This window comes from Ruditapes philippinarum, unplaced genomic scaffold (assembly GCF_026571515.1).
Source record: "Ruditapes philippinarum isolate M1 unplaced genomic scaffold, ASM2657151v2 ctg1019_1_1_1_1, whole genome shotgun sequence".
Lineage (NCBI taxonomy): Eukaryota > Metazoa > Mollusca > Bivalvia > Venerida > Veneridae > Ruditapes > Ruditapes philippinarum.
In genome coordinates this window covers 258,430-282,812 of record NW_026857033.1, presented here as the reverse complement: position 1 = coordinate 282,812, position 24,383 = coordinate 258,430, and the positions used below count along the sequence as shown (strand labels likewise).

The window sequence follows — 24,383 nt, the reverse complement described above, 5'->3', positions numbered from 1 at the left end:
GGCAGTTAATATATAGTTATGTTTTCAAATGTTCTAAAGATTCATATATTCAGTGGTTCCAAACAAGAATTATTCATAGAACTTTAGCTACAAACTCACTTTTGTTTAAAATGAAAATTGTTGACAATAAAATGTGTACTTTTTGTAAATGCTGTGAAGAAACACTTTTACATTTATTTTGGGAATGTCAGAAAATTCAAAGCCTATTTCAATATCTTAGAGAAAACTTACATAAATTTGATGATGTTCTTTGTTGTAAATCATTCATATTAGGTACAGAAACTAAAGATTTTAAATATGACAAATTGTTTCTAGAATTGGAAAGATATATTTATTTGTCTAAGAGAAAAAACTTTTTACCTACATGTATTGGTTTTAAAAATAGTTTGAAATTAGCATGGAATATCTATAGAAATACACATTTGACAGATGATGAAAATAATAGATGGTCAATTATAAGATCCTTAATTGCTTAAACTACACTTAATATGTGAAACAAAACTTTACCTCGTAACAGATTGTTTAATTGTTTATTAATAAGTAGTATTTTTATTGGTAAAATATTTTTGGAAAATAGATGGGTTTATTGTATGTATGTTGTTTATATTTATATACAAAATATATACTGTAGATGTATTTGACAATATTTACATGAATATAATTATTTTGCAACATGTATATGTATATTAACAATGTAAGGTATGATGGAGGATGACCCCGACCCCCTCATACCTATTACGGGGTAAATAAACGGGGTTACCCAGATGGGGCCTCAAAAAAAAAAAAAAAAAAAAAAAAAAAAAGTTTTTTTGATATATATGATCAGTACATGTCCTGGGATTGACAAATATGCATTTTATTTGGATTTTAAAGGCGTTTTGAGATCCACACCCCAAGTGACTAGAGATGTGTTAAACTTGTCATTTAATAATTAATAAGCTTACCCATTTATTAAACATCTAAATACATCATCATAATGTATTGATAAAAATAAAAATGGGGAGGAACTGTCTGTTCATATGCAGACATGCATAGGGACCCGGCACAGTGTTGGGATAGTGTAAAAAAGTAATTCTAGAAAAAAAAAAAAACTTTATATGTAATATATAGTCAATATATAATATATAAAGTATATTTTTTTTCTAGAATTACTTTTTTACACTATCCCAACACTGTGCCGGGTCCCTTTGCAGACTCAAAATAGGGCGAGGAAGTGGTAAGGGAGAGAATAGTCTGAACCCAATTTTTTGTACAAGTTACCTCCCTTCTTTATATAGACGCCATTTGCAGTATTAGACAGTATGAAGAAAATGTAACTGGAAGCAGGGTCTTTCAAATAGAAAGACCCTGCTGGAAGTGAATATAAAGGAAGACGTGTTGGGTTGTTATTGTCGTGTAGTAATGCACAATGACTATTTTAAGGTAATGATATCCAATTAATTGATTTTGAACAGCTCTTAACTATCGTCTGCAGATTAGCCCAAAAAATTGTGGCTTTATGACCGACGTCTGTGTAATATCAGTTTGTAATGTCGGTCGGTCTTGCAGTCGAAATAATGAGAATGGTCTGCAGATATGCCGTGGATTGCAAACTATTTAGTGATAGTGCTATATGCTACTTCCGTTATAACATCACTGGTGCAGTGTTTGGACACCCCACCCCTATCTGCCCCTGGTCCCCTGCTACAATCCCAAAAAAAATTCAACACTAAGGCTTACTATAAGATACCAAATACAAAACCACCGATAATTTTTTTTTTCTACTATCAAAATTATAGTTACAGTGATTGAGTGAAATTATAAAAAAAAAATCTTACAATTCTGCAAATATCATTATTTCAGCTAATAAATGCAAAAACATTTTGAAATTTTACCGTAGTCAAATCCAGTTTCCTGTTCTTCAGAATTTCACGGCCACATTTCAGTCAGTTAACAAAATATATACTGTTAGTGTACCACATAAATAATCATTTAAATTGGAATACAATGTTTAAATATAACCAGAAATTTAGAATAACTCAACTTCAGATAAATGGTAATAAACAATTTTAACCTAATTTATAATGCCATTTTTATTTTTATTTTTATCTTTTTGCAGTAGTAATGCTGTCACAATTAGGGTTTTGATGTACATATCAATTTGCATAACAGAAAAAACATGTTCTTGTGAAATATTTGGATCTTAGGGTCTATATGACCCTCTTCTATTGACATAAAATTGGACATCTAGCACCTTTCCTGGCCTACATACTAACACAACAGGTATCAAGATGTGACAAATAATTCTTCAAAATCTCAAACTTAAAAAAATATATATATTACAATGTATACTCTAGGAAATTTGTAGATATTTACAATCCTTTCTTAAACATAAAATGTATTAATTGATAAAATATAACAGAATTTAATGTAATATTCATCACAAAAATTCTACCATATAACTATTAAAGTTTTCTTGAGAAATTTCTGTATAGTTTTGACAAGTTATAGGGTAACATCCATGGATAGTAATGACCTCTACTTAATTTGTACGCTGGACAACATTTTTGCTTATTAAAACACTTTTCAAGTTTTACCTCCCACGAATATTCCTCAAATAAAAAATCAGGGGCGTAGCCAGTTTTCTTCAACTTGTAGGCACTTAAAAGGGGGTCTCGGGGCTTAGCCCCCAGAGGCCAAAAACAAGTTCAGATTAAAAAGAGCAAAATGTGCGTTCCAAAGTATGTTCAAGGAAAATTATCAGAACAATAATTTTAAACTATGAATTTGATTAGATGCAAACTTTACTGAAGATGGTAAATCATGCACACGACTATACGGCTTGAACCCACTACCAGCCCCACCCTCGCCTGTTTTTATTGTATTTTCGGGACTTTTGAAAATGTCAATTTCTTGACCAAGTTGTAGGCCCGAGCCTACATGGCCTAATAGTAGCTACGCCACTGGTGAAGCAATAAAGATAATTACTTTATATGAAATTCAATTATCTCTAAGATTTGATAAATTTGTAGTTAATTAGTGAAATATACCCATAATAAAAGCAAAATATTCAAAGTACCGGTAAATGACCCAGAAAATTGTACAATATTACATGTAATTCAAGTTTTAGAGATTAAGAATCTTTTATATAAAACCATTTAAACTTTACATATTTCCTACTTGTATTGGGAGTTAACCACTTGAACAGTACTTGTCAAACAAGTTTATTATGTAAAATCAAGGAAGTTAAATTTTAAAATCATAAATGAAAATTTGTATTTCAAGGTTACAGATAAAATCAGAGAGGTTTTGGGTTACAAGAACTTGACCTAAGGTAGGATACATGCTCTGGTATGTACAAGAGTTCTATATGTGTGCCAGGAACATATTTATTTCATAGAGAGCAGATTTTTCCCAGGACCTACCTGTAATGTTGTGCTATAATTTACTACAGAAATTTCCCAGATTTTCTAGAAATGCTATTTAGCAAAAATATTTTGAAGTTGTATTTGTGAATGGTGTGTGTAATTGAAATTCGTGAAAGGAATTGTTTTCATTTCATAAAAAGGTTGAGGAGTTAAGAAGTAAGTAGACAACCTGTTTTTTTTACACAAGGTTAAATAATCGAATTAAGTAAGTAAGTAATGTAAGTTGACAGTGTTTAATTGAAATAAACTGGTGTCATTAATGTTGAGTTAAGGTTAGTTTATCAAAATTAAAGAATAATTATCATAATGTGAATAATTGAATAAGTCCATTGACAGTGTGATCAGGAAGTTCGGATTTACTCAATAACATGAAAGATTAAAAAAAAAACCACTTCCCATCTGATAACAAAATGAAATATAACTTAAATAACTTGATTGGACAATGTTTTTAAAGCAAGTTTTTTTTTTGAATCAGAGTGTCACCATAGTAACTAACATGTAATATTTGTTAAATTTTCAACTTTTGATTTCTCATAACTGACAGCAGGTTTCTTCCTGGTATGACATCTATTAATAGTAGCTTGCCAGTAGTAAACATTGATGAGTAGTTCTATAGTCACTTTAAATACATTAATTTTTTGTTACCAGACAGTGATTTTTTCCCCTGTATTTTACAGCCGAAAGGCTGTTTACCCTAGCCCAAAATAGGTATTTTTTCCCATAAAAATGCTAATATTTTCCCCTTTAAATGCCCTATGAACATTCTTCACTTAACAGCAGCTATGGAAGACAGAAAGGTGTCCATATAGATAGTCTGACTGCTTTGTACCATACATGTTAAATTGAATTGATATTCTCAGTTGTTAGAATTTGATTTTCTCTTTTTTAGATTTATTGCGCTTTATTTTCAGAAAGCCACAGGTTGTTTTGAAAATTGAAAAAAAATCACTGCCAGAGAAAGTTAATACTGGCTAACCAATACTTGAATACAAGTTTGATCCAGTCTCTTAAAAAACATTGCTGGCAGTCTTTCAAATGAGACTTTAGAAATAGAGGACCTTTGTACAAGTACAAATAATGTACTTTTCACCTTCCAATTTGTGAATATAAATCTAAGAACTAGTGGTTTCTTCTGGAATTAAGTAGTTATTCTTATCATTCTATCAAGTGCACTATCATCCATAAAATAAGAAATTATTATAACTTTCTTCTGGCGCTAGTGGGTTGCCAGTGCCGACTCTAAATGAATAACTTTAGAACTCACACACATGCACATAAATTTGTCTCACTTATCCAAATTAAATTCTGAAAATTTAGTTTTCTTGATTCACACTGTCATTGATTTGAATATCAGCAGAGTTAATTTTTTCTGACATGTATTGTCCTTTATCATGGGTCCCAATGAACTTTTAAAACAGCACTGAGGGCATTAAAGCACTATAAAGACAGGTAAGTCAGCCGGCAAACATTTAACTGATCGAAGCCAATGTTTGGGGCTGACAGGGAGGGCCATATAATGCTATGAGGTCTGAAGTACTTTGTACTCATATAATCACGTATTTCGCACTTTCCTAAATCATAATAATTAAAGTTTGCAAGCATAATTTTTATTGTTTTAATCACAACATTTCTTGTAAGGTGTTCTGGAAATTTTTGGCAGTCAGCCTATATTGGTCGTATTTTTGTAAAATAGTGGTCTTGCAAAAACATAATAGTGCCTGCTTAGGTGATCACTATACTTTTTTGTCAGACCACTGACATCATTGTGAATAGTTTACTATTTAATGGTAAGCTTTGATTAATGTAAATAAAGAAGGAGCATATTCATGTAACATAATAATATAAGAACTTTAACCCATTACTTCATATACACGCCTTTTAACGCCTTTTTCACCCCCCCCCCCTTTTTGTTGTCTGAAATGATGAAAAAATGCCTTATTTAGGCCCCAAACACTTGTTTTTGTTTGAAATATGTTGTTAAAAAAAGTGACCTCTTTTTCGGCGCGGCTCCCCAACCAAAAGATACATGAGGGTGTTGCCAGAAGGGGGATGTGCCCCCTTCTGTTTGGGGGGTTTGAAGGGGGGGCGGATTCCCCCTCATCGCCAAGAAAATTTTGGACTTGTGAGAGGCTGTAAATGACCCCAGATTGATCACAAGGTAACGTGTAACCAACGCTGAAAAGCATTTGACTCTATCTCCATCCATTGAGAAGTTGCAGCACTTTGAAATCAATTTTGATGGAAAAAATCAACGCAAAATAGTGATTTTTGGCAATTTTGAGATGTCCCCTCGTTGCCATGGTAACAGAAAATTTAGCCTGAACATGTTGTTGCCAAGGGCAATGTCCAGTCAACAATTTTGTGCCAAGTTTGATTAGTGTTGAAGCAGTTTTTATAGTATTATAGCAATTTGAACTTGTAACGGGAGACTTTTCAATGAAAACACCCATTTTTCACAAAATGTTCATGAAGTAATGGGTTAACTGAGAAAACTTATTCTTTAACTGATGGAAACATTTTAAAGTATGGTCATATTCTCTAAAGTATTTTTCATCCATACCCTATTTATATTTATAAGTTTTCTTTTTCCTTTGTATGAATATAAGGAAATTAAGCACTAAGTTTCTATATGACTTTCTTTATTGATTGTATGAATTCTTTAACCCCTTAGCTTCTGCCCCAAAACTGTTTCTACCCTCAAAAGTCACTATCCCTAGTATATTGTCGTATGTTGGCATTTTTTATTTTCCAACTGGAAAATGTTTTTCCAGATTAAAGATGAAAAATTTTAAATTTCAGTTTTAAAGGGGTGTAAGGATTAAGCTATGTATGGGGGTTAGATTTAAAGCAGAAAAATTCCTTGAAAATTGTTAAAATTTTTAAAAGTTTATATCGGCCCCAGGCGAGGGGTTGGTTCTGACTTGAGATAAACCCCCCTCACCACTGAGGTGATCCTCCCCGGGGGTCGAAATTTTTCATTGGGGAAACCATCCCTGGTTACAGAAGGGTAGTTTCTCCAAGGGTCCCGCTCGTCCCTATAAATGCCTGGAGGGCCCCGGGGGTCTTCTCCCCCCAAAAAAGCTGGAAAAAAATTTGGGGGGGCCTCTAGGATGGTCCGCCTTGATGATGTCGCCCAATTGGCTTTTGGGGGCGACCTTAAATAAACGCATTAAAAAAAATTTTATAAAACAGCTTGTGCGAATTTTTCACAGAAACAAATATAAACATTTAAGAATTTTAAAATAAAACGGGTATGAATTGCCAAAACATAAAATTTTTAAAATGAAATTTAAAAAGGGAAAAGGATTTCCGTTTTTTTTCTCAATTTTTATTTTTTAAAAAAAACCCATTAAACTAAAGAAAAAAAAAAAAAAATTGGGCCTGTTATTTCAACCTGAAAACTTTAAAACAATTAAATCTTTTTATAGGAGTGTATGATAAATTTCATTTAAAATCTCAGATAATGAAAGATAGGGAGTGAGGGAAGATGCCAACTTATCTCTGGCAATGTTTACATATCAAATTAGAACCATCAAAGTCAAGATTAACAACATGCAGGCTGATTGATATCACATTTTACCTGGGAAAAAAACCCGTTGTTTGTCTTGATATCAATACTTGTTATATAAGATGTAAACATATAGCAGGTTGTTACATACCTCAACAAAATCTCACATTTCTCTGTTTAATAACTGATTAATGCTTAATTTACCGGAACATAAATCGATTAGTCTTTCACCAGGCCAGCCTGCGTATGTGTCTGACCAGGCTCTATACTGCTGGCAGTGCAATTTTAGTATTTTTCTATTGAAATGCATTAAACTTTAAAAATTTGCTGATCTTGCTAATCTTTCCTGGTGCACAATGCATGAAAAATCATGCTATATGTGAACAAACATATGTCAGTTTCAACTACATTCAAATCTCAAAAAATTTTTTATTAATAGTTTTTCATTTTTAAATTAATTTTAATTCAACCTTTTTTGTTATTTAAAAATACATTGTTTTTAAAAAAATGATTACAAACCCTCCAATTTGACTAATGTTTAAGATAAAGGGGGAATTTAAACCTATTTTTATTTCCTTACCTTCAGATATAAGGAAATTTATAAATTCATTAAAAATTAATTAAGTTTTAATAAGACCCCAACCAGGAACTATTTTTTCCCAAAAACAGAAAAGAAAAACCAAAAAATGTATAAGGGACGAACTTCTGTTTTTGAATTTTTGTAATGAAAATGGCAAAACAACCTTTAAATACAACATCTCCTAAACTGCTCGATAATTTTAAACCAAAATTTCACAAAAATACTTATTGGTTCTACAAAATTTTATTTTTTGTCAGGTTGTTTTAGGGTCAAAAACAAATATAAACTTTAAAAAAAATTTTTTCAGGGGCACAATGCCTAAATTTTGATATTGGGATGTAGCATCCCCTTGGGGTCCTAACAAAAAGGGTTTTATAAATGTGAAAATTGCCCCCCAACCCTAGAGAGAAACAAAAAATGATTCTTTATGAAGTTATTTCCCCGGCTTGTGTAAAAGTTTAATCCCCTAGGTACTAGATCTAAAAATTTTTGGAAGTAGCAATTTCCTAAAGGATTCAAAACAAGTATATGAAAAATCATCCCAAAAAACATTGTTTTGCCATAAAATCTCCAGGAAACATTGGCTTCCCTATAATACCCGGGAAAATTTTGGGCTTTTTTTTTAAATCATGCGGGAGAATTTGGCTTGTTTTAAATCATGTAGGAAAACATTTCGTTTTCCTATACAATCATGCCAGGGAAAACATTGGCGCTTTGCTACCTATAAAACTCATGCCAAAAAATCGGAAAATATTGGCTTTGTCCCCTTATAAATTCCGGGAAAACATGGCCCTTAAATCACCAGAAATTACTTTGCTTTGCCTAAAAATATCATGTCAAAAATCAGGAAAAAATGTTTTGTCCAAAATTGGCCTTTGCCTTATAAATCATGCTCAGGAAAACATTGGCTTTGCCCTATAAATCATGCCCTAGGAAAACATTGACTGCTGCCCTATAAATCATGCAGGAAAATTTGGGCTTGATTTTAATATGTAGGAAAAATGGTCACTTACTTTAATGGGTTTTTATTTTAAAATAATTTCTTAAAAACCTTCTAGCCCTTAATAATTTTTGGCATTTGGTCCTTTACAAATTTTTAATACATTTTGTCCCTTGCGTAAAAATTTAGTGGCCATTGGGTACTTAATTTATATTTTTTGGAACAAAATTTAAGTTTCTAGCCTCCAAAAATGAACCACTTATGTAAGAAATTAAATTTTGAGTAAAAATGCTAAAAATTTTAAAAAAGAAAAAAGTTTTTAAAAATTCAAGAATAGTTTCCATTTATGTAGTTTTTTGAAGTAATTATCTCCCATTTTCAATTTGTGCAACTATACAGTAGGATATTTTTGCATATTTTATCTTTGAAAATTTTATTTTTAATTAATGCTGATATTTTTTTTGTTCACTCACAATATTTTACTTTTTAAAATACTTTTTTTTTTTTCAAAAATGTTCACAAATATAGCATGAATCTTGAGGCATGCTACTTTAATTCCCAGGGAAACTACAATGCCTAGAGTTTTGGTTTTTAATATGCTCCACCATTGTGGAACAGATGTTAACATAACGATATAAGATAAACATGTCTGAACAAGGATAGTAAGTCATATCTCTTGGATCAAAAATTGGCTCTGCCAAGGGGCACTTGTTTTGTAATAAATATATTTAAATTTTGAAAAAAGCTACAATGCCAAAAGCCTGGATACATATTTGGGCATATAAGGGTTTCTAGCGACATTCAATCATCAAGCTTTGGTGAAAACTGAACACCCAAAAAATCTTACTTACGATTGAAAGAATTTGTACTGTTTTTCCCCCCCCCCCCCCACCCCCCATTTAGAGGGTTGGTTCATATAATTTGACCGTGAGGGGCATATTGATTTGACCTTGTCCATTTGTCTGTCATGCCTGTCCATCAGTAGACATACTGGTAACAGTGGAATATGGGAGCATCTTGTCTTATGGATACATTTTTAGTCTAGCAATAGATCTCAAGTGGGCAGTCTTAGTTGCAACCATGACCCTCATTTCAATTAATTGTCAACTTGCAAACTTAAAACAAAAACAAAAAATGTAAATAAATAGAAAAAGTAATAAAAAGTTAAAGAAATACTGGCAGTTTTGATATTTTCACTTGCTATATATGAGTTTGTTTACTTCATGGCCTGCCTTAAACCAAAACTTATTCATATATATATATTGTTCTTGAGTATTTATGTGTCTGAATTTTATAGATTTATAAAACTCACATAAGCCAATATCTTGCAAAAGTTTCTCATTTTGATTAAAGTTATAACTTTTTTTGATAGAATTTTCCCTCAGCTTAAATGTCGATGAGATTGCAAATTAAAAAACATAAGTCTCTATTTGCCATGCCAGAAAAATAGTTTCACAGTTTTTTTCATTAGGCAATATAAGAAGAGAAGAAGAAAAAAATTCTCAATAAACAAAGATAATGATTTTAATTGAGCTATATTTCAGCATTTATGCATAAGATTGAAAACCAATGTTCTTTGTTAACACTAAAAAGTGCCACAGAAATTTGGCAGCTGTCTTTATAAGAACAAATGCCAAAATGTTTTTTTTTTCGTTTTTCTTTTTTCATCAGTATAATCTGTATAAAAACAATTCACTTCACTGTTTGAATTTGCTGCTTTTATGATAGATTGCAGTGTGAAAGTATGGAGTAGCTGCTGTTATTGAAAGGGAAATTTTTTATATGCTGATAATCTGCAAGATCAAGAGAAAAAATTCTACTGGAGTTTTAATACGGTAAGATATTGTGATACAGTAAATATTGTGATACAGTAGAAATTGTGATACAGTAAAATATTATGATACAATAAAAAATATTGTTAGATATTGTGATACAGTAACATATTGTGATATTCGTAAAATATTGTAAGATATTGTGATGCAGTAAGATATTGTAATACAGTAAGATATTGTGATACAGTAAGATATTGTGATACAGTAAGATATTGTAAGATAATATGATAATTGTGATACAGAAAGATGTTGTAAGATATTGTGATACAGTAAGATATTGTAAGATATTGTGATAATTTTGATACAGAAAGATGTTGAAGATATTATGATACAGTAAGATATTGTGATATGGTAAATATTGTGATACAGTAAGATATTGTGATATGGTAAGATATTGTGATACAGTAAGATAACTTGTGATATGGTAAGATATTGTGATACAGTAAGATATTATGATACATGTAAGATATCTGTGATGTAGTAAGATATTGTGATTACAGTAAGATATTATGATACAGTAAGATATTGTGATGTAGTAAGATATTTGTGATACAGTAAGATATTGTGATATGGTAAGATATTTGTGATTACAGTAAGATATTATGAATATGGTAAGATATTGTGATACAGTAAGATATTGTGATTTTTATGGTAAGATATTGTGATACAGTAAGAATATTATGATACAGTAAGATATTGTGATGTAAGTAAAGATATTGTGATATGGTTAAGATATTGTGATATGGTAAGATATTGCTGATACAGTAAGATATTGTGATAAGGTAAGATATTGTGATGTAGTAAGATATTGTGATACAGTAAGATATTGTGATACAGTAAGATATTGTGATATGGTAAGATATTGTGATATGGTAAGATATTGTGATACAGTAAGATATTGTGATATGGTAAGATATTGTGATGTAGTAAGATATTGTGATACAGTAAGATATTGTGATGTAGTAAATATTGTGATACAGTAAGATATTGTGTTTATGGTAAGATATTGTGATACAGTAAGATATTGTGATACAGTAAGGATATTGTGATGTAGTAAGATATTGTGATACAGTAAGATATTGTGATACAGTAAGATATTGTGATATGGTAAGATATTGTGATATACAGTAAGATATTATGATACAGTAAGATATTGTGATGTAGTAAGATATTGTGATACAGTAAGATATTATGATACAGTAAGATATTGTGATGTAGTAAGATATTGTGATACAGTAAAGATATTGTGATATGGTAAGATATTGTGATACTAGTAAGATATTATGATATGGTAAGATATTGTGATACAGTAAGAGATATTGTGATATGGTAAGATATTGTGTGATACAGTAAGATATTATGATACAGTAAGATATTGTGATGTAGTAAGATATTGTGATATGGTAAGATATTGTGATATGGTAAGATATTGTGATACAGTAAGATATTGTGATAAGGTAAGATATTGTGATGTAGTAAGATATTGTGATACAGTAAGATATTGTGATACAGTAAGATATTGTGATATGGTAAGATATTGTGTGATATGGTAAGATATTGTGATACAGTAAGATATTTGTGATATGGTAAGATATTGTGATGTAGTAAGATATTGTGATACAGTAAGATATTGTGATGTAGTAAGATATTGTGATACAGTAAGATATTGTGATATGGTAAGATATTGTGATATGGTAAGATATTGTGATACAGTAAGATATTGTGATATGGTAAGATATATGTGATACAGTAAGATATAAAAAGTAATAAGGTAAGATATGTGATACAGTAAGATATTGTGTTATGGTAAGATATTGTGATACAGTAAGATATTATGATACAGTAAGATATTGTGATGTAGTAAGATATTGTGATACAGTAAGATATTGTGATACAGTAAAGATATTGTGATATGGTAAGATATTGTGTACAGTAAGATATTGTGATAAAGTAAAATATTTTTGATACTATGTTTAAATTTTTTCCTTTTTCCCTTTAACCCCTTTCCATGCTAAATACATAAAAATAAAACATTATGCTGTATTAAATGGGTTTTCATTTTCAATCGGACAAAACCATTCATTTTTAGGGGAAATTTTAAAAAATATGATGATTTGGGGGGAAATGCAGACTTTATCGTTTGGAGGGGGGCTTGATCAAGGTTCATGGTCTTATTGGGAGTGATCTTATTCTTATATTTGATATATAGAAGTTGGTGAAGTACAAAACCCTTATTAATGTTTTTGTATTGAATAAAATTGGTCACCTTATTGATAATAAATGATTCTCACTTAACACTTATTGTTTTCATTATAACTTATGTTCTCCAAGTTGTATTTCTTCATTGTTATAAAATTTGGATTTCTGGTCTTTCAAGAACCATCAATCAGACTGAGAATAGAAATAATTGTTCCAATAATTTCTTCTCAAAAACTAAATCTATCTTCACCAACTTGTTTGATGTAATCTGTGCAGTATGGCTTAATTATTAGAAATATAAATTCAAAATATTTTTCCTTATATACTGACAAATTAATTTTACTTGTATTTATGGTAATTATTCCCTGCGGTCTTGAGACCGCAGGGTATTGGTACGCGTTTAACTTTTGAGGCATGGAGGAGCACGTGACCTGTTTTCGGTACATGGAGGAGCATGTGATCTGTAAACCGTATATGATTGGTTAATTGACCTTTTCGAAAACCCAGCTAAATACCGTTTGCCGGTACGTTACGGATTTACCTGTAGGGAATTAGTCCGAATCATACCTAACTGACAGCAAAAAAACTATTACGTGATACTTCTAATTTTCTATAATTATTTTACCGTTTAAGGTGGAAAAACTTGAATGATGTGTTTGAAAATTATCAATATTTCTTTAATATCTATCTCAAATTTTACAAACAATAAATTGTTTAAACTAAAAATATACAAAATTAAAATATTCGTATTGGCATCTGCCATAATAAATAGAGACATTTTCTGCGTAAACTTGTGTGTTTACATTTTTTTTTTGCTCGGAATTATTCATAAAATGGTAGGCATATTTAATCATTTTCTTAAAAAGAAATACTCGTTTTATGCTCGACCTTCTCCGGTCTTCAACGGTCACCAGTTTCCAAAGACCTTCTTCTATATTGATCGATTATTGTCAACTATATTCTTGATACAAACGTTTATTTATCCTCCCCCCCCCCCCCCCCCAAATAATGTTGAAAATAGTTAAATGAAATATCTTTATATCATTAAAATGTTCACCGCAGGAAACCATTTTACTTGTTTCCCTATTACATGTATTACAGATAGAGAAGACTGGTCCCAATGAATAAATGTGAGGTTCCAGAGCTTCTTCTCCACTTTTGAGTGCACCAGTCTACTTCAGTGACCCAGAGGACAGAGGTCATGACCTTTCAGCAAGCTCACATGTGGCGTCTACCTCACTGAGGTAAGTGACAGTTAACAAGAAGTATCTTTTAAAAAGATACTTGGATGAAGTAAAACTGCTTTGACTTGCATGCATGGTGTCTTTTGGTATGCACAAGTTTTTTCTAGGATCGTGGACATTATTGGTCGTTTCGTCATTTTAGAATGTCATTTATAACTTGGTAACTTCTTATGTTGAATAAGATATTTACTACAGAATTAATGTTTCAGAAAGATCCTTTAGATTATATACTAATTGTAGATTGGCTAATGAGATTCCAGGATTTCAGTTGGCAATTTTAAAATGTCGAATGAAAATCCTTCTAAGGTTCAGTTCTAATCCCTGTAAATTTTACAGGAAGTCAAACCTATTTCAGACGGACTTTCTCCAAAAAAATATTTTAAGAAACTCCGCTGATGTTTAAAAGCCTAAAAACATAAAATTTTAATTTATTGCATGGATCAATTAGGGCATATAGTGTATACTCAGAATTTAAATAAAAATTGTATTTTTGTGCTATTCTCAGTCAAATGTGAGTTAAAAGCATTCAAAAGCTGTTCATTTGTGGGTATTTCATTTTGTATATTTTCACTGTCGAAATAATAATTTTGGAAAAGCGGAGTGAACCAATGTTCTGAAATTTTACTCACAAGTTAAAAAAACTCTTAGTTGAATGTCAGACAACACTCTCCATAACTTGTTAAGATACAGTTTATATCTTTCATATGACCAGAAACAATTTAGTTTAACACTAAATAAAAACTTTCTGTGAAGTGAATGGAGTGACAATGGAGGGAACTAGGGTGCATGAGCTCTAATACTAAGAGACGGCCTAAAAGGCAAGCCTTTATTGACAGCTGTACAGTGATCTACTTTTTAGCTAAAAATCAATTTCTTTGTCAAATACTTTGTTGAAATTGCACACAGGTAAATTATCAATACTTTGTGCTTCAAAATAAACGTTTTAGATACATTAGAGATGACATCATGTCCAGGGTCTGTACTCTTTATACCTTACTGTGGAAGGATGGACCCTCATTAAGTATGGAATATGTACATATCTTCTGTAATGCATAATTGATCAGCTCTTTGTTAATGTAATAGAGTAATCATTTCATAAAGAGAATCAGCTGTTTAGTTCTTTAGATGGAATTTTCAAGTACCATGATTTATGATGTGTTGAAAATATAAATGTTTTATTTCAATATTATTACAAAATACCCATCAATTTACTGCAGCATTTTATCAAACTCTATTATAATTTGCATTTGTCTATTGTGTAAATCTTGTCCACAACTCATTTAATATAGAAGTGTTTGCCTTTACTTTAAAAGTAACAGTTCTTTAGAAAACTTGTAAAATATGCTGAAATTTAACTAAAAAATACAGTTCTACAGAAATAAAAGTATCCCATCCCTGTTGGAATAGCAACTTAAGGCCACCGTGGCTTTCATGTTTATTAACAATAACTGAATTATTTCATATAGTATGGATACTTTATATCACTGGGAATATTAAAATGTTATTGTTTAATAGAGGTTGTTACAACAGAAAGTTTATACTACTACTTCTAAATCACTTATATATCAAGTATATTGACATGAATTGTGTTTGTTGTAGAGAAGTTGTTCCCCTAGAGAAATTTTTATACTACTGATAGTGCTAATATTTCAAAATATTGAAACATGTTTTGGTACAGTGGTTGTTGCTTTTGACAGGTTAACTAATACAGAATTATTTCCTCCAGATTTTAGAGAAATTATAGTATTTTTATCAAACAGAAGCGTATGTTCTTTCACTTTCTAAGGTGATGACATAATTGTGACATAATATAACACCAGTTTACATTAAAATGCTGGTAAATGAGTTCTTTTGAAGTCACTGTAACTCTTGCACTAACATTACCTATTGCAAATTGGTAGAAGATTTTTTTCAGGTGTAAGTTTGTTGTTTTGCCAGAGATGTAAGGAAAAATGTAGTGAATTATCGCCCTATAATAGTGGGGAACAAACGTTATGTTACACAGCTCTGTCTGCATCATTACAAATACATTAGACATAAACATTCTAACTCAGAAAAAAATCAATTATATTGTACTGATATTTTAATCTGTTGCCAAATGTCGCAGATACTGTTGTAACAATTACTAGAAAGTTAATTTGGTACTATTGTTTGTAGAAATTAAATCATAATTTTTCAATCACAAAGTTTGCCAGGGTGTCTGTGGCTGAGTGGTTAAAGTTATTAACTTCAAACCACTTGCCCCTCACTGCTGTGGGTTCAAATTCTGACAAGGATTCTTTCATGTGAGGAAGCTATCCAGCAAGCTTATGGAATGTAGGTGGTTCTACTCAGGTGCCCGTTCGTGCCTGAAATAATGTACAGAAGGGCACCAGTGGTTTTACTCTACCAGTTAAGCTGAAACCTGACTGTGTTGTTGTGATGTAAAACCCATTCAAACTAACAAACAAAAGTAACCTGCTAGTTGTATTGATCAACAATTCAGTAAATTTATGAAAATATTTGTTTGAAGGAATTTGTTGTAAGAAGCCACACAGATCAATTCCAGGGATTTTTGTTGTTTTTGCTTTTTATATGGTCTCCCCTTCTTTCAAAAATTTTGAATCTAGCATTTTCTGTGTAATAATTTCATTATCATAAAAAACAGTTTTTTAAAGCAACATACTAAGACTCCACATTTGTATTCATTTTTAGGAATCCTCAGAAATTGTTCTAATAATTAAGTAAAATTGTTGTCAGGTGTTCAAATGTAGTGATTTAACCTTGCTAAACTCACTTAATCTCATCAGAATTAACTCCAGGTATATCTTGTCAAAATAAGCATACAATTTTTTTGCTTTAACAGAGGTACAATTTCTGTGATTAAATAGGAAAGTCTGTATTATACATTCAAAGTTACACCTGGATAATGAACTATAAATGTATATTTCTCTAGTTTGAATTTTGAAGATTTATTAAAATGTTGTCTGAGACCCATCCCATTGTGACCCTTTTGTCCTTTCATCGCTAATAAGCATAACAAAATGTGAACATTAGTCATAAGTGGACTTTACGGCAAAATTTAGGCGAGTGTACTTGAAACCTTTCATTTACAGTTTATTTGACATTATTTGGTTGAGAAGGTTTTGTGAACCGAAAGAATTTTGAACATAAGTTCAATTACTGTTAGGTCAAAGTTGCATTTTGTCTTCATGTTGTCTGAATTGAAGAAATTTCTGTCTTAGAATACATGTTAGTAGCTCTGGCAGCGTCTTCTTAAAACTGGCAAGTTTATGTACAGTTGGTTAGATATTTAATTAAACAAGTGTCTTCCATAAACAAATAGATTATAAAAGCATGACAGTATGAATAAAAAGGGGACATAATATCATAAAATAACTTGAGCAAGACATGTTTCTGTTAAATGTTTAATGTTTGAGAAGGGAGGTAATCTTTGTACTAAATATATTTGGTATTGACTGTGTTGTCTCCCTTAGTAAAGGTGCATGATTATTTTTCAGCATAAAGTGAAGTTATTTTAGAAAGGACATACAAAAAAAAAAAAAGAACAAAAAAACATTTTTAAAAAGAGTGCTTTGTAAAATTGTTTTAAAAATATCGCAAATAAAACTATTGCAGTCTTTGATTATTTTTTGAAAAATTTCATTGTCAATTTAGTTACAATGAATTGTTTTCACACTGTAGTTAAATTTTTGATGGATTGGACATTCTACTTTGGGCTGAGAAAGAAAATGGTCTTTTTAAATGAATTTAAAAATCATCAAAATGTTGTTGCCCCGTCAATTCCCAACAAACTTTATGTTAATATACCTGTTGCCATGGCAACTGATGGCTCCAATGATAAGCCTCCCAGCATGCAACAGTCAAAAATAATCTCCATCTTACTGATTTACCCTGACAATGTACCGACTTTCTTTCTTAACATTGTTTTGTTATTTTTGAGTGATTTTCTGTGCTAAAACCAGGAATTAAGTTGGGAATTGACATCTTTTGAGATGGTAAAAAGATTTTGTTATGTTTCTATTAAAGATTTTCTGTTGTAGATAAGTTTAAAATGAAGATGTAGTTAGGGATCTGTATTGGGAGTTTAGTGGTTTGGTGGTTATGTAGGGTTGTATATCACTGCACTTGTGTTTATATTAATGTTCTCTTTGAAAGGTGTAACATTGTTTGTTGTTAAATATTCACTTTGTTGTATTCTAGTACCCTATAATAGTTTCTTTTAGAATCATGAGGGATAATGTAACAAGTACACAGTGTACTGATTATGTTTTATTGTTTGCTACTTATAGTGCTTACTAAATAGGAATAAGTGCCAGCACCTGACAAGATATAAGTATATATGTGCACCTGTCGGAAACAAAACTTCCTATAGGAAAGTCTGAAGGTTTTATGCTTGATGAGCAGTAAACTATTGTTGACAATGTTTTGGGGTTTTAGCACTGTTAAATGTGCCTGTCTGTGTTCACCTATTTGTAGCAACGATTTCCTTGTCCCTCACCGCTATGGCTTCGAATCCCAACAAGGACCTTTCATGTGACGAAGCTATCCAGCTAGCTAATATGGAACATGGTGGTTCTACTCAGGTGATACTTCACCAGTAAAGCTGGAAAGACATCATACAACCTATACAACCAATACTGTGTTGGTGCAAAGTAAAATCTAACAAACAAAAAATAATAATGTCTAATTCATAAGAAGGTCAATGGATCTAAAACAAATGTTCAATAGGAAAAAAGATCTTTTTTTGGTTTGTAAGATTACTTTATTGCCATGATCTTTGATATATGGTCATGTTTTAAGAGTTTTATAAAAACATTCCCTGGAGTTTAAATGACACTGCCTTTTAAGAAACTTATAATCGCTTCTTTTCCTTACACTCATAATTATGAGTGATACAGCTCCCTTTAGCTTGTTGTATAGGTATTGTGGTATTTATACCACAATAAACATTCTAGATATTATTGTGGTGCATTGCTCAAATGTTTATAAGACTTTGCTATTTTTTATGCCCGGGGGGAAAAGATGGAGAAATGAAATAGGAAAGAGGGGACTGTCAGTATGTGTTTGTGCACAAAATTGAATACTTTGTGTCCGACAGCTCGATAACTTTTACATGCATGCAGTATGATGGAATTTCAGAATAAATTGGTATACATGATCACCAGCATAAGAAGAAAATGTTACATATGCAAGAGTCTGATCCCTAGGTCAAGGTCACAACAAGGTATTGAACATGTGTAATTTTTATTTAGTCTCAATAACTAGTTTTTTAGTTTGATCGTGTAGGAATCTATAAGCTTAAAGACACACTTTGGAATCTGTTCCTGGAACCAACCAGTACTGAGCAATGAGTGAAATGTTCTTGCTCAAGGAAACAATGACTTGCTAGAGACAGTGTTTGAACCCATGTGGTCTAGCGATCATTAGATTAATTGTCTTAAATGCGTTAAGCACTTGGCCATGACACCACTAAATGCATAATGGGTTTTAAAAGAATTGGCACACAAGATCACTATAAGTAGAGCATGTGTCACATGCAAGATGATCTATGTCCACACCATCAAGATGATACTTTGAGGTCAAAGGTTAAATTTCATATAAAAAGACAAGCTAATTTCTCAAATTCAGCATGGTTGAAAACTTGTTCCTTGACATTGTGCTGAAATTCTATAAGTAATTGCAATAGTCATGTACTGATTAAGTAATATATTTTTGGCAATTATCTTTCACTAAACAGACGAAAACTTTTGTATTTTCCAAAAGGTTGTTTGTTTGTAGAATAGCTTAGATTAAGATGCTATTACAGATTTTCAAATTCAGGTTAACATTATTGATATTTTATATACATATTAAGATACAGTACAGAAAGAAAGAAAAAGGAAATGTTTCTTTATTGTTTTTATAAAAAAAAAACAGGATTTGATTTTTATGATCTGGTCTGTTTTAGATATAACTTGACTTAATTTGAAAGTTTTTATTCCCAACTGAGACCTGCAGTCTAGACATTACAGCATTAATACAGGATTTATTATTCAACTTCACTTTTATATCTGTTTTTGATTTGATGCCTGTATATACAAAGAAAGAACTTCAGATTTTTTTACCAGGTTTTATTTTCCAGAAAGTTCTCTCACCATGTGGGTGCTGATCTCATCAATGTTTAAAATCCATTTTATTGTCTTTTGAAATGAGGACATCATTTTAAGTAGAATGATAACGTCCCAGAGCTATTAAGAATTTAGATTATATAATTTTGTTAAAGTCATGAAAGATATAAGAGTTTATACTGGTAGTTGAAAACATTAAAGAAAAAGCAGATATAAAATTAAAGCATTTATCAAGATATATAGATTATGTAAGTAGAGTGTGTTGAAGAAAAGACTGTTTAATAAATCTAAGCCTCTTGAATTGTGTAAAATTTCTATCAAAATAAACTGTTTAATTATATTTCATTTTGAAACAGAAATCAAACATGGACCAATTTTGTTAAAATATTTATTTGATATAGAGCCCCAAGTGCTAGAGCATTGCGAGTGGGTTGATGTAGGAAATCAAACAACATTACTGCTGTATTATCTTTGACAAGCTAGTGTTTGCCAATTGCAATGGTACTTCTATTAAAATGTCTCACAGAGGAGAATAAATTAAGTATTTGCAAATAACATCACACAAAATTTGCAAACACATTTGCATGAACCATAAAGGTACTTTCATGCATGCATTTCCAAGATTTTTGCTTGATCACTATTCTGCTTTAATATACAAGATTATTTTCTAGCAGAAAAAAAGGTAAAATATAACAGAAATATTTATATGATTATAGACACTCTGAGATTTATGATATATTTTAAAATATAATGTATAAATCTTTATAAAGGAAGGAAAAGTGCTTGAAATGCAACATTTTCAGAATAATTATTTTGTGTGTGTTGTGTTTAGCTGACATCCACACTGGCTTGTTAAACAAGGGGATTAATTAAGAGATATTGCTGTCAGATAGACCTGTTAACTATCAGATGTCACTTTACATGCAGTACTAATATGCTAGCAAGCAGCAATAGAATAAACTTAATTTCACCAGCTTCAGACTAGAGAAATGCCAGGTTATGTGTTGGGTTCCTATACAAATAGACTAGAGACAAGCCAAATAATCAAGTACTTATGCCACTAGCCTAGAGATAAGCCAATATATGTGTTAGTACACCTACAAATAGCTTTGAAGCAGGCCAAAGTGCCTAAGCTTGAATTAGGCCAACGTCTGTCAACTAGTGGTTATAACTTAGTAGGCAAACATGTACATCAGTGCCTTTGCCAATAGCCAAAGTGTACCAGTGCCTATGTCAATGGCCATTGTGCAATAGTGTCTATGCCAATAGGCTTTGTGCATCAGTGCCTTTACCAATAGCCTGTGTGCATCAGTGCATATGCCAATAGCCTATGTACACCAGTGCCTGTGCCAATAGCGTATGTGCATCAGTTCCTATGTCAGTAACCTTTGTGCATCAAATGATCAATGCCTATACCAATATCCTATTTGCATCAATGCCTATGCCTATGCCAATAGCGTATGTGCATCAGTGCTTATGTAAATATGAAGAATGACATGTGCCTCATTGCCCATGCGAATTGCAGAGAGACAAGCCAACATGTGCATCCATGGCTATGCCAATAGTCCAGAGACAGGCCAACATGTGCATCCATGGCTATGCCAATAGTATAGGGATAGGCCAACATGTGCATCCATGGATATGCCAATAGGACAGAGACAGGTGAACATGTACATCCATGGCTATGCCAATAGTATAGGGATAGGCCAACATGTGCATCCATGGATATGCCAATAGGACAGAGACAGGTGAACATGTACATCCATGGCTATGCCAATAGTATAGGGACAGGTCAACATGTGCATCCAAGTCTTGTATATAGTCTAGAGGCAAGTCAATATGACTGCATCAGTACCTATTCTAAGAAAAAGAGCATAAATGCTTAAAATGCCAAACAACTGAGAGGCAAGACTATAATATGTGCATGAGTGCCTTATGACAGGCAGGTCATCATGTGTGTCAGATGGTGTTTACAGGCCAGCAGGCAGCAATTCCTTGCAGAATGACCAGTATCATAATTCTGTTAGAAGCTCAATATTTAGATTATATATTGAGATACTATAGCAGCTGGAAAGGTTTGTTTTCAAAAACTGCTGCAGAGGATAAAAAAGTCAAAATAGACTAGATTTAAAACATGCATGCATCAATATGCTGTATTGATTGATAACATGAGAGTAAGGAGAGAATATTGCAGGAGACACAATCAAATTATACATAATACATCACAGTTAGTGCTAAATGCATCCTGGTCAAATATGCATCAACCAAAATAACTTCTAAACAATGCTGTCATAATTTCATAAAATATAGATTTCCAAAGTTATCAAATGGCATTCAGTACTGATTATATGTTATCAATATTGCATGCTGCATATTATACATGAATAACAATGCTAATGGTTTTCGTGATTTAATTGTGATCAGTATTGAATAGTGAATAGATTTCATGTATAATTACATGTTAGGGTGATCAGGGGCGTAGCCAGCTTTTTTCAACTTGTAGGCACATATAAAAGGAGGCTTCTTGGGGCTTAGCCCCCAGAAGCCAAACACAAGTTCAGATTAAAAAGAGCAAATTGCGCGTTCAAAAGTATGTTCAAGGAAAATTATCAAAACAATGATTTTAAACTATGAATTTGATAACATGCAAACTTTAGTGAGGATGGGAAATCATGCACACACACTTGATTCGACTATATGGCTTGAATCCACTACCAACCCCACCCTCGCCTGTTTTTATTGTATTTTTGGAACTTTTGAAAATGTCAATTTCTTGACTAACTTGTAGGCCCGTGCCTACATGGCCTAATAGTAGCTACACCACTGGTGATTTATAAGTACATTACTTGATTCATCAGATATAAAACTGGAATGACCTTTGTTAAAGGGGCGTCCATGGCCTAGAGGTTAAGATCTTTGACTTCAAACCAATTGCCCCTCACCACTGTGAGTTCGAATCCTGACAGGGACTTTGATTTCAATCATGTGAGGAAGCTCTCCAGCTAGCTAACAGAACGTTGGTGGTTCTACTCAGGTACCTGTTCATGCCTGAAATAATGCATGGAAGGGCACCTGAGGTCTTCCTCAATCAGTAAAGCTGCAACTTCACCATATGACCTATACTGTGTTGGTGTGACGTAAAACCAAATCTAACAATCAAACAAAGACCTTTGTGAAAGAAAAGGCAGCACATAATGCTTTGTGAAAGAAAAGGCAACACTAAACTTTGTTAAACAAAAGGCAACACATAATGCTTTGGGAAAGAAAAGGCAACACATAATCACTGCTTTGTGAAAGAAAAGGCAACACTAAACTTTGTTAAACATAAGGCAACACATAATCACTGCTTTGTGAAAGAAAAGGCAACACTAAACTTTGTTAACCATAAGGCAACACATAATCACTGCTTTGTGAAAGAAAAGGCAACACTAAACTTTGTTAAGCATAAGGCAACACATAATGCTTTGGGAAAGAAAAGACAACACATAATGCTTTGTGAAAGAAAAGGCAACACTAAACTTTGTTAAAGAAAAGGCAACACTAAACTTTGTTAACTATCCAGCTAGCTTACGGAACGTCGGTGGTTCTACTCGGGTGCCCGTTCGTGCCTGAAATAATGCACGGAAGGGCACTTGAGGTCTCCACCAGTAAAGCTGGAACGTCGCGAAATGACCTATACTGTGTCGATGTGACGTAAAACCCAAAACAAAAAAAAACTTTGTTAAAGAAAAGATAACACATAATGCTTTGTGAAAGAAAAGGAAAAGGCAACTCTATACTATAAAGACTGTTTTCTTTGGCAAATCCGTCATAGATTTGTTCAATATAAATATATACACAACATGATTGATAATCTGTACTGATAATCAAGTTCATGTATTTTCCTGACTAGCAGATTCATCACCAGGGAACAGATGTTCCAGATAACTGAGAAATTATCCATAATGAGATACAAACTACAATCAGTATCACTTACTGATTACCATAATTGTGTCCAGTCTATCTTTGTTATTGTTGAGCCTTCTCCTAGGTGAGCTCATTTTCGTTGACAATTAGGATGGTATAGAAAATAAAATCCTTACCATGCAGTACAAACATAATTTTAGTTACCTCCCTTTTACAGTACGTTCAAAATATATGAATTTTTAAGAAAATAAAGAAAAAATGTCTGATATAGACATTATTTTTATTGCAAATGAGATTGCATAATTGCATATGAGAAAAATATACTTACTATATTCAAAGAACAACAAAGGTCACATTTTAGGGTCAAATTTGTCAAATTAGTAAAGTTACAGTGATTTAGAATCATGTATCACTAAAAGTCAAAATACTACTTTATTTACATTTTGATACTTTTATGACATTCACATTTTGCATCACTTTCTTCATGTTAAAAGCATCTTACATGCTCAAAAAATCATTTTATTAAAAGGTTATAAAACTCATATTGTCTTTTTCTAAACAAAGAAAAATTTAATTGTTCTGAGGCATAATGTACAGTCGACATTGTATTAAGAGACCACTCAAGGGACTGCCAAAAATTGGTCTCTTAATAAAGTG

The 24,383-nt window shown here is 31.8% G+C and overlaps 2 protein-coding genes across 5 annotated transcripts in view; one reads left to right on the top strand and one right to left on the bottom strand.

Annotated features, from left to right (window-relative positions):
* Positions 1–1,405: 1,405 nt before the first annotated feature.
* The window catches only part of LOC132748579 (kelch-like protein 5), an 89,247-nt gene continuing 66,269 nt past the window's right edge, over positions 1,406–24,383 (top strand). Inside the window, exons 1-3 of one of the 4 annotated variants that reach the window (XM_060738198.1) lie at positions 1,406–1,422; positions 10,164–10,270; positions 13,568–13,710. The gene's annotated coding sequence lies outside the window, so the exon portion shown is untranslated. Of the gene's footprint in view, positions 1,423–3,258; positions 3,564–10,163; positions 10,271–13,567; positions 13,711–24,383 lie in introns of those variants that run through there. The other 3 variants (XM_060738197.1, XM_060738196.1, XM_060738195.1) reach the window with 3 other exon arrangements.
* LOC132748588 (uncharacterized) lies at positions 10,995–11,783 on the bottom strand (the record flags this gene model as incomplete). Its single annotated transcript, XM_060738208.1, has 2 exons — positions 10,995–11,108; positions 11,706–11,783. Coding segments are annotated over 2 exons (192 nt in total), but the record flags the coding sequence as incomplete, so codon positions are not given.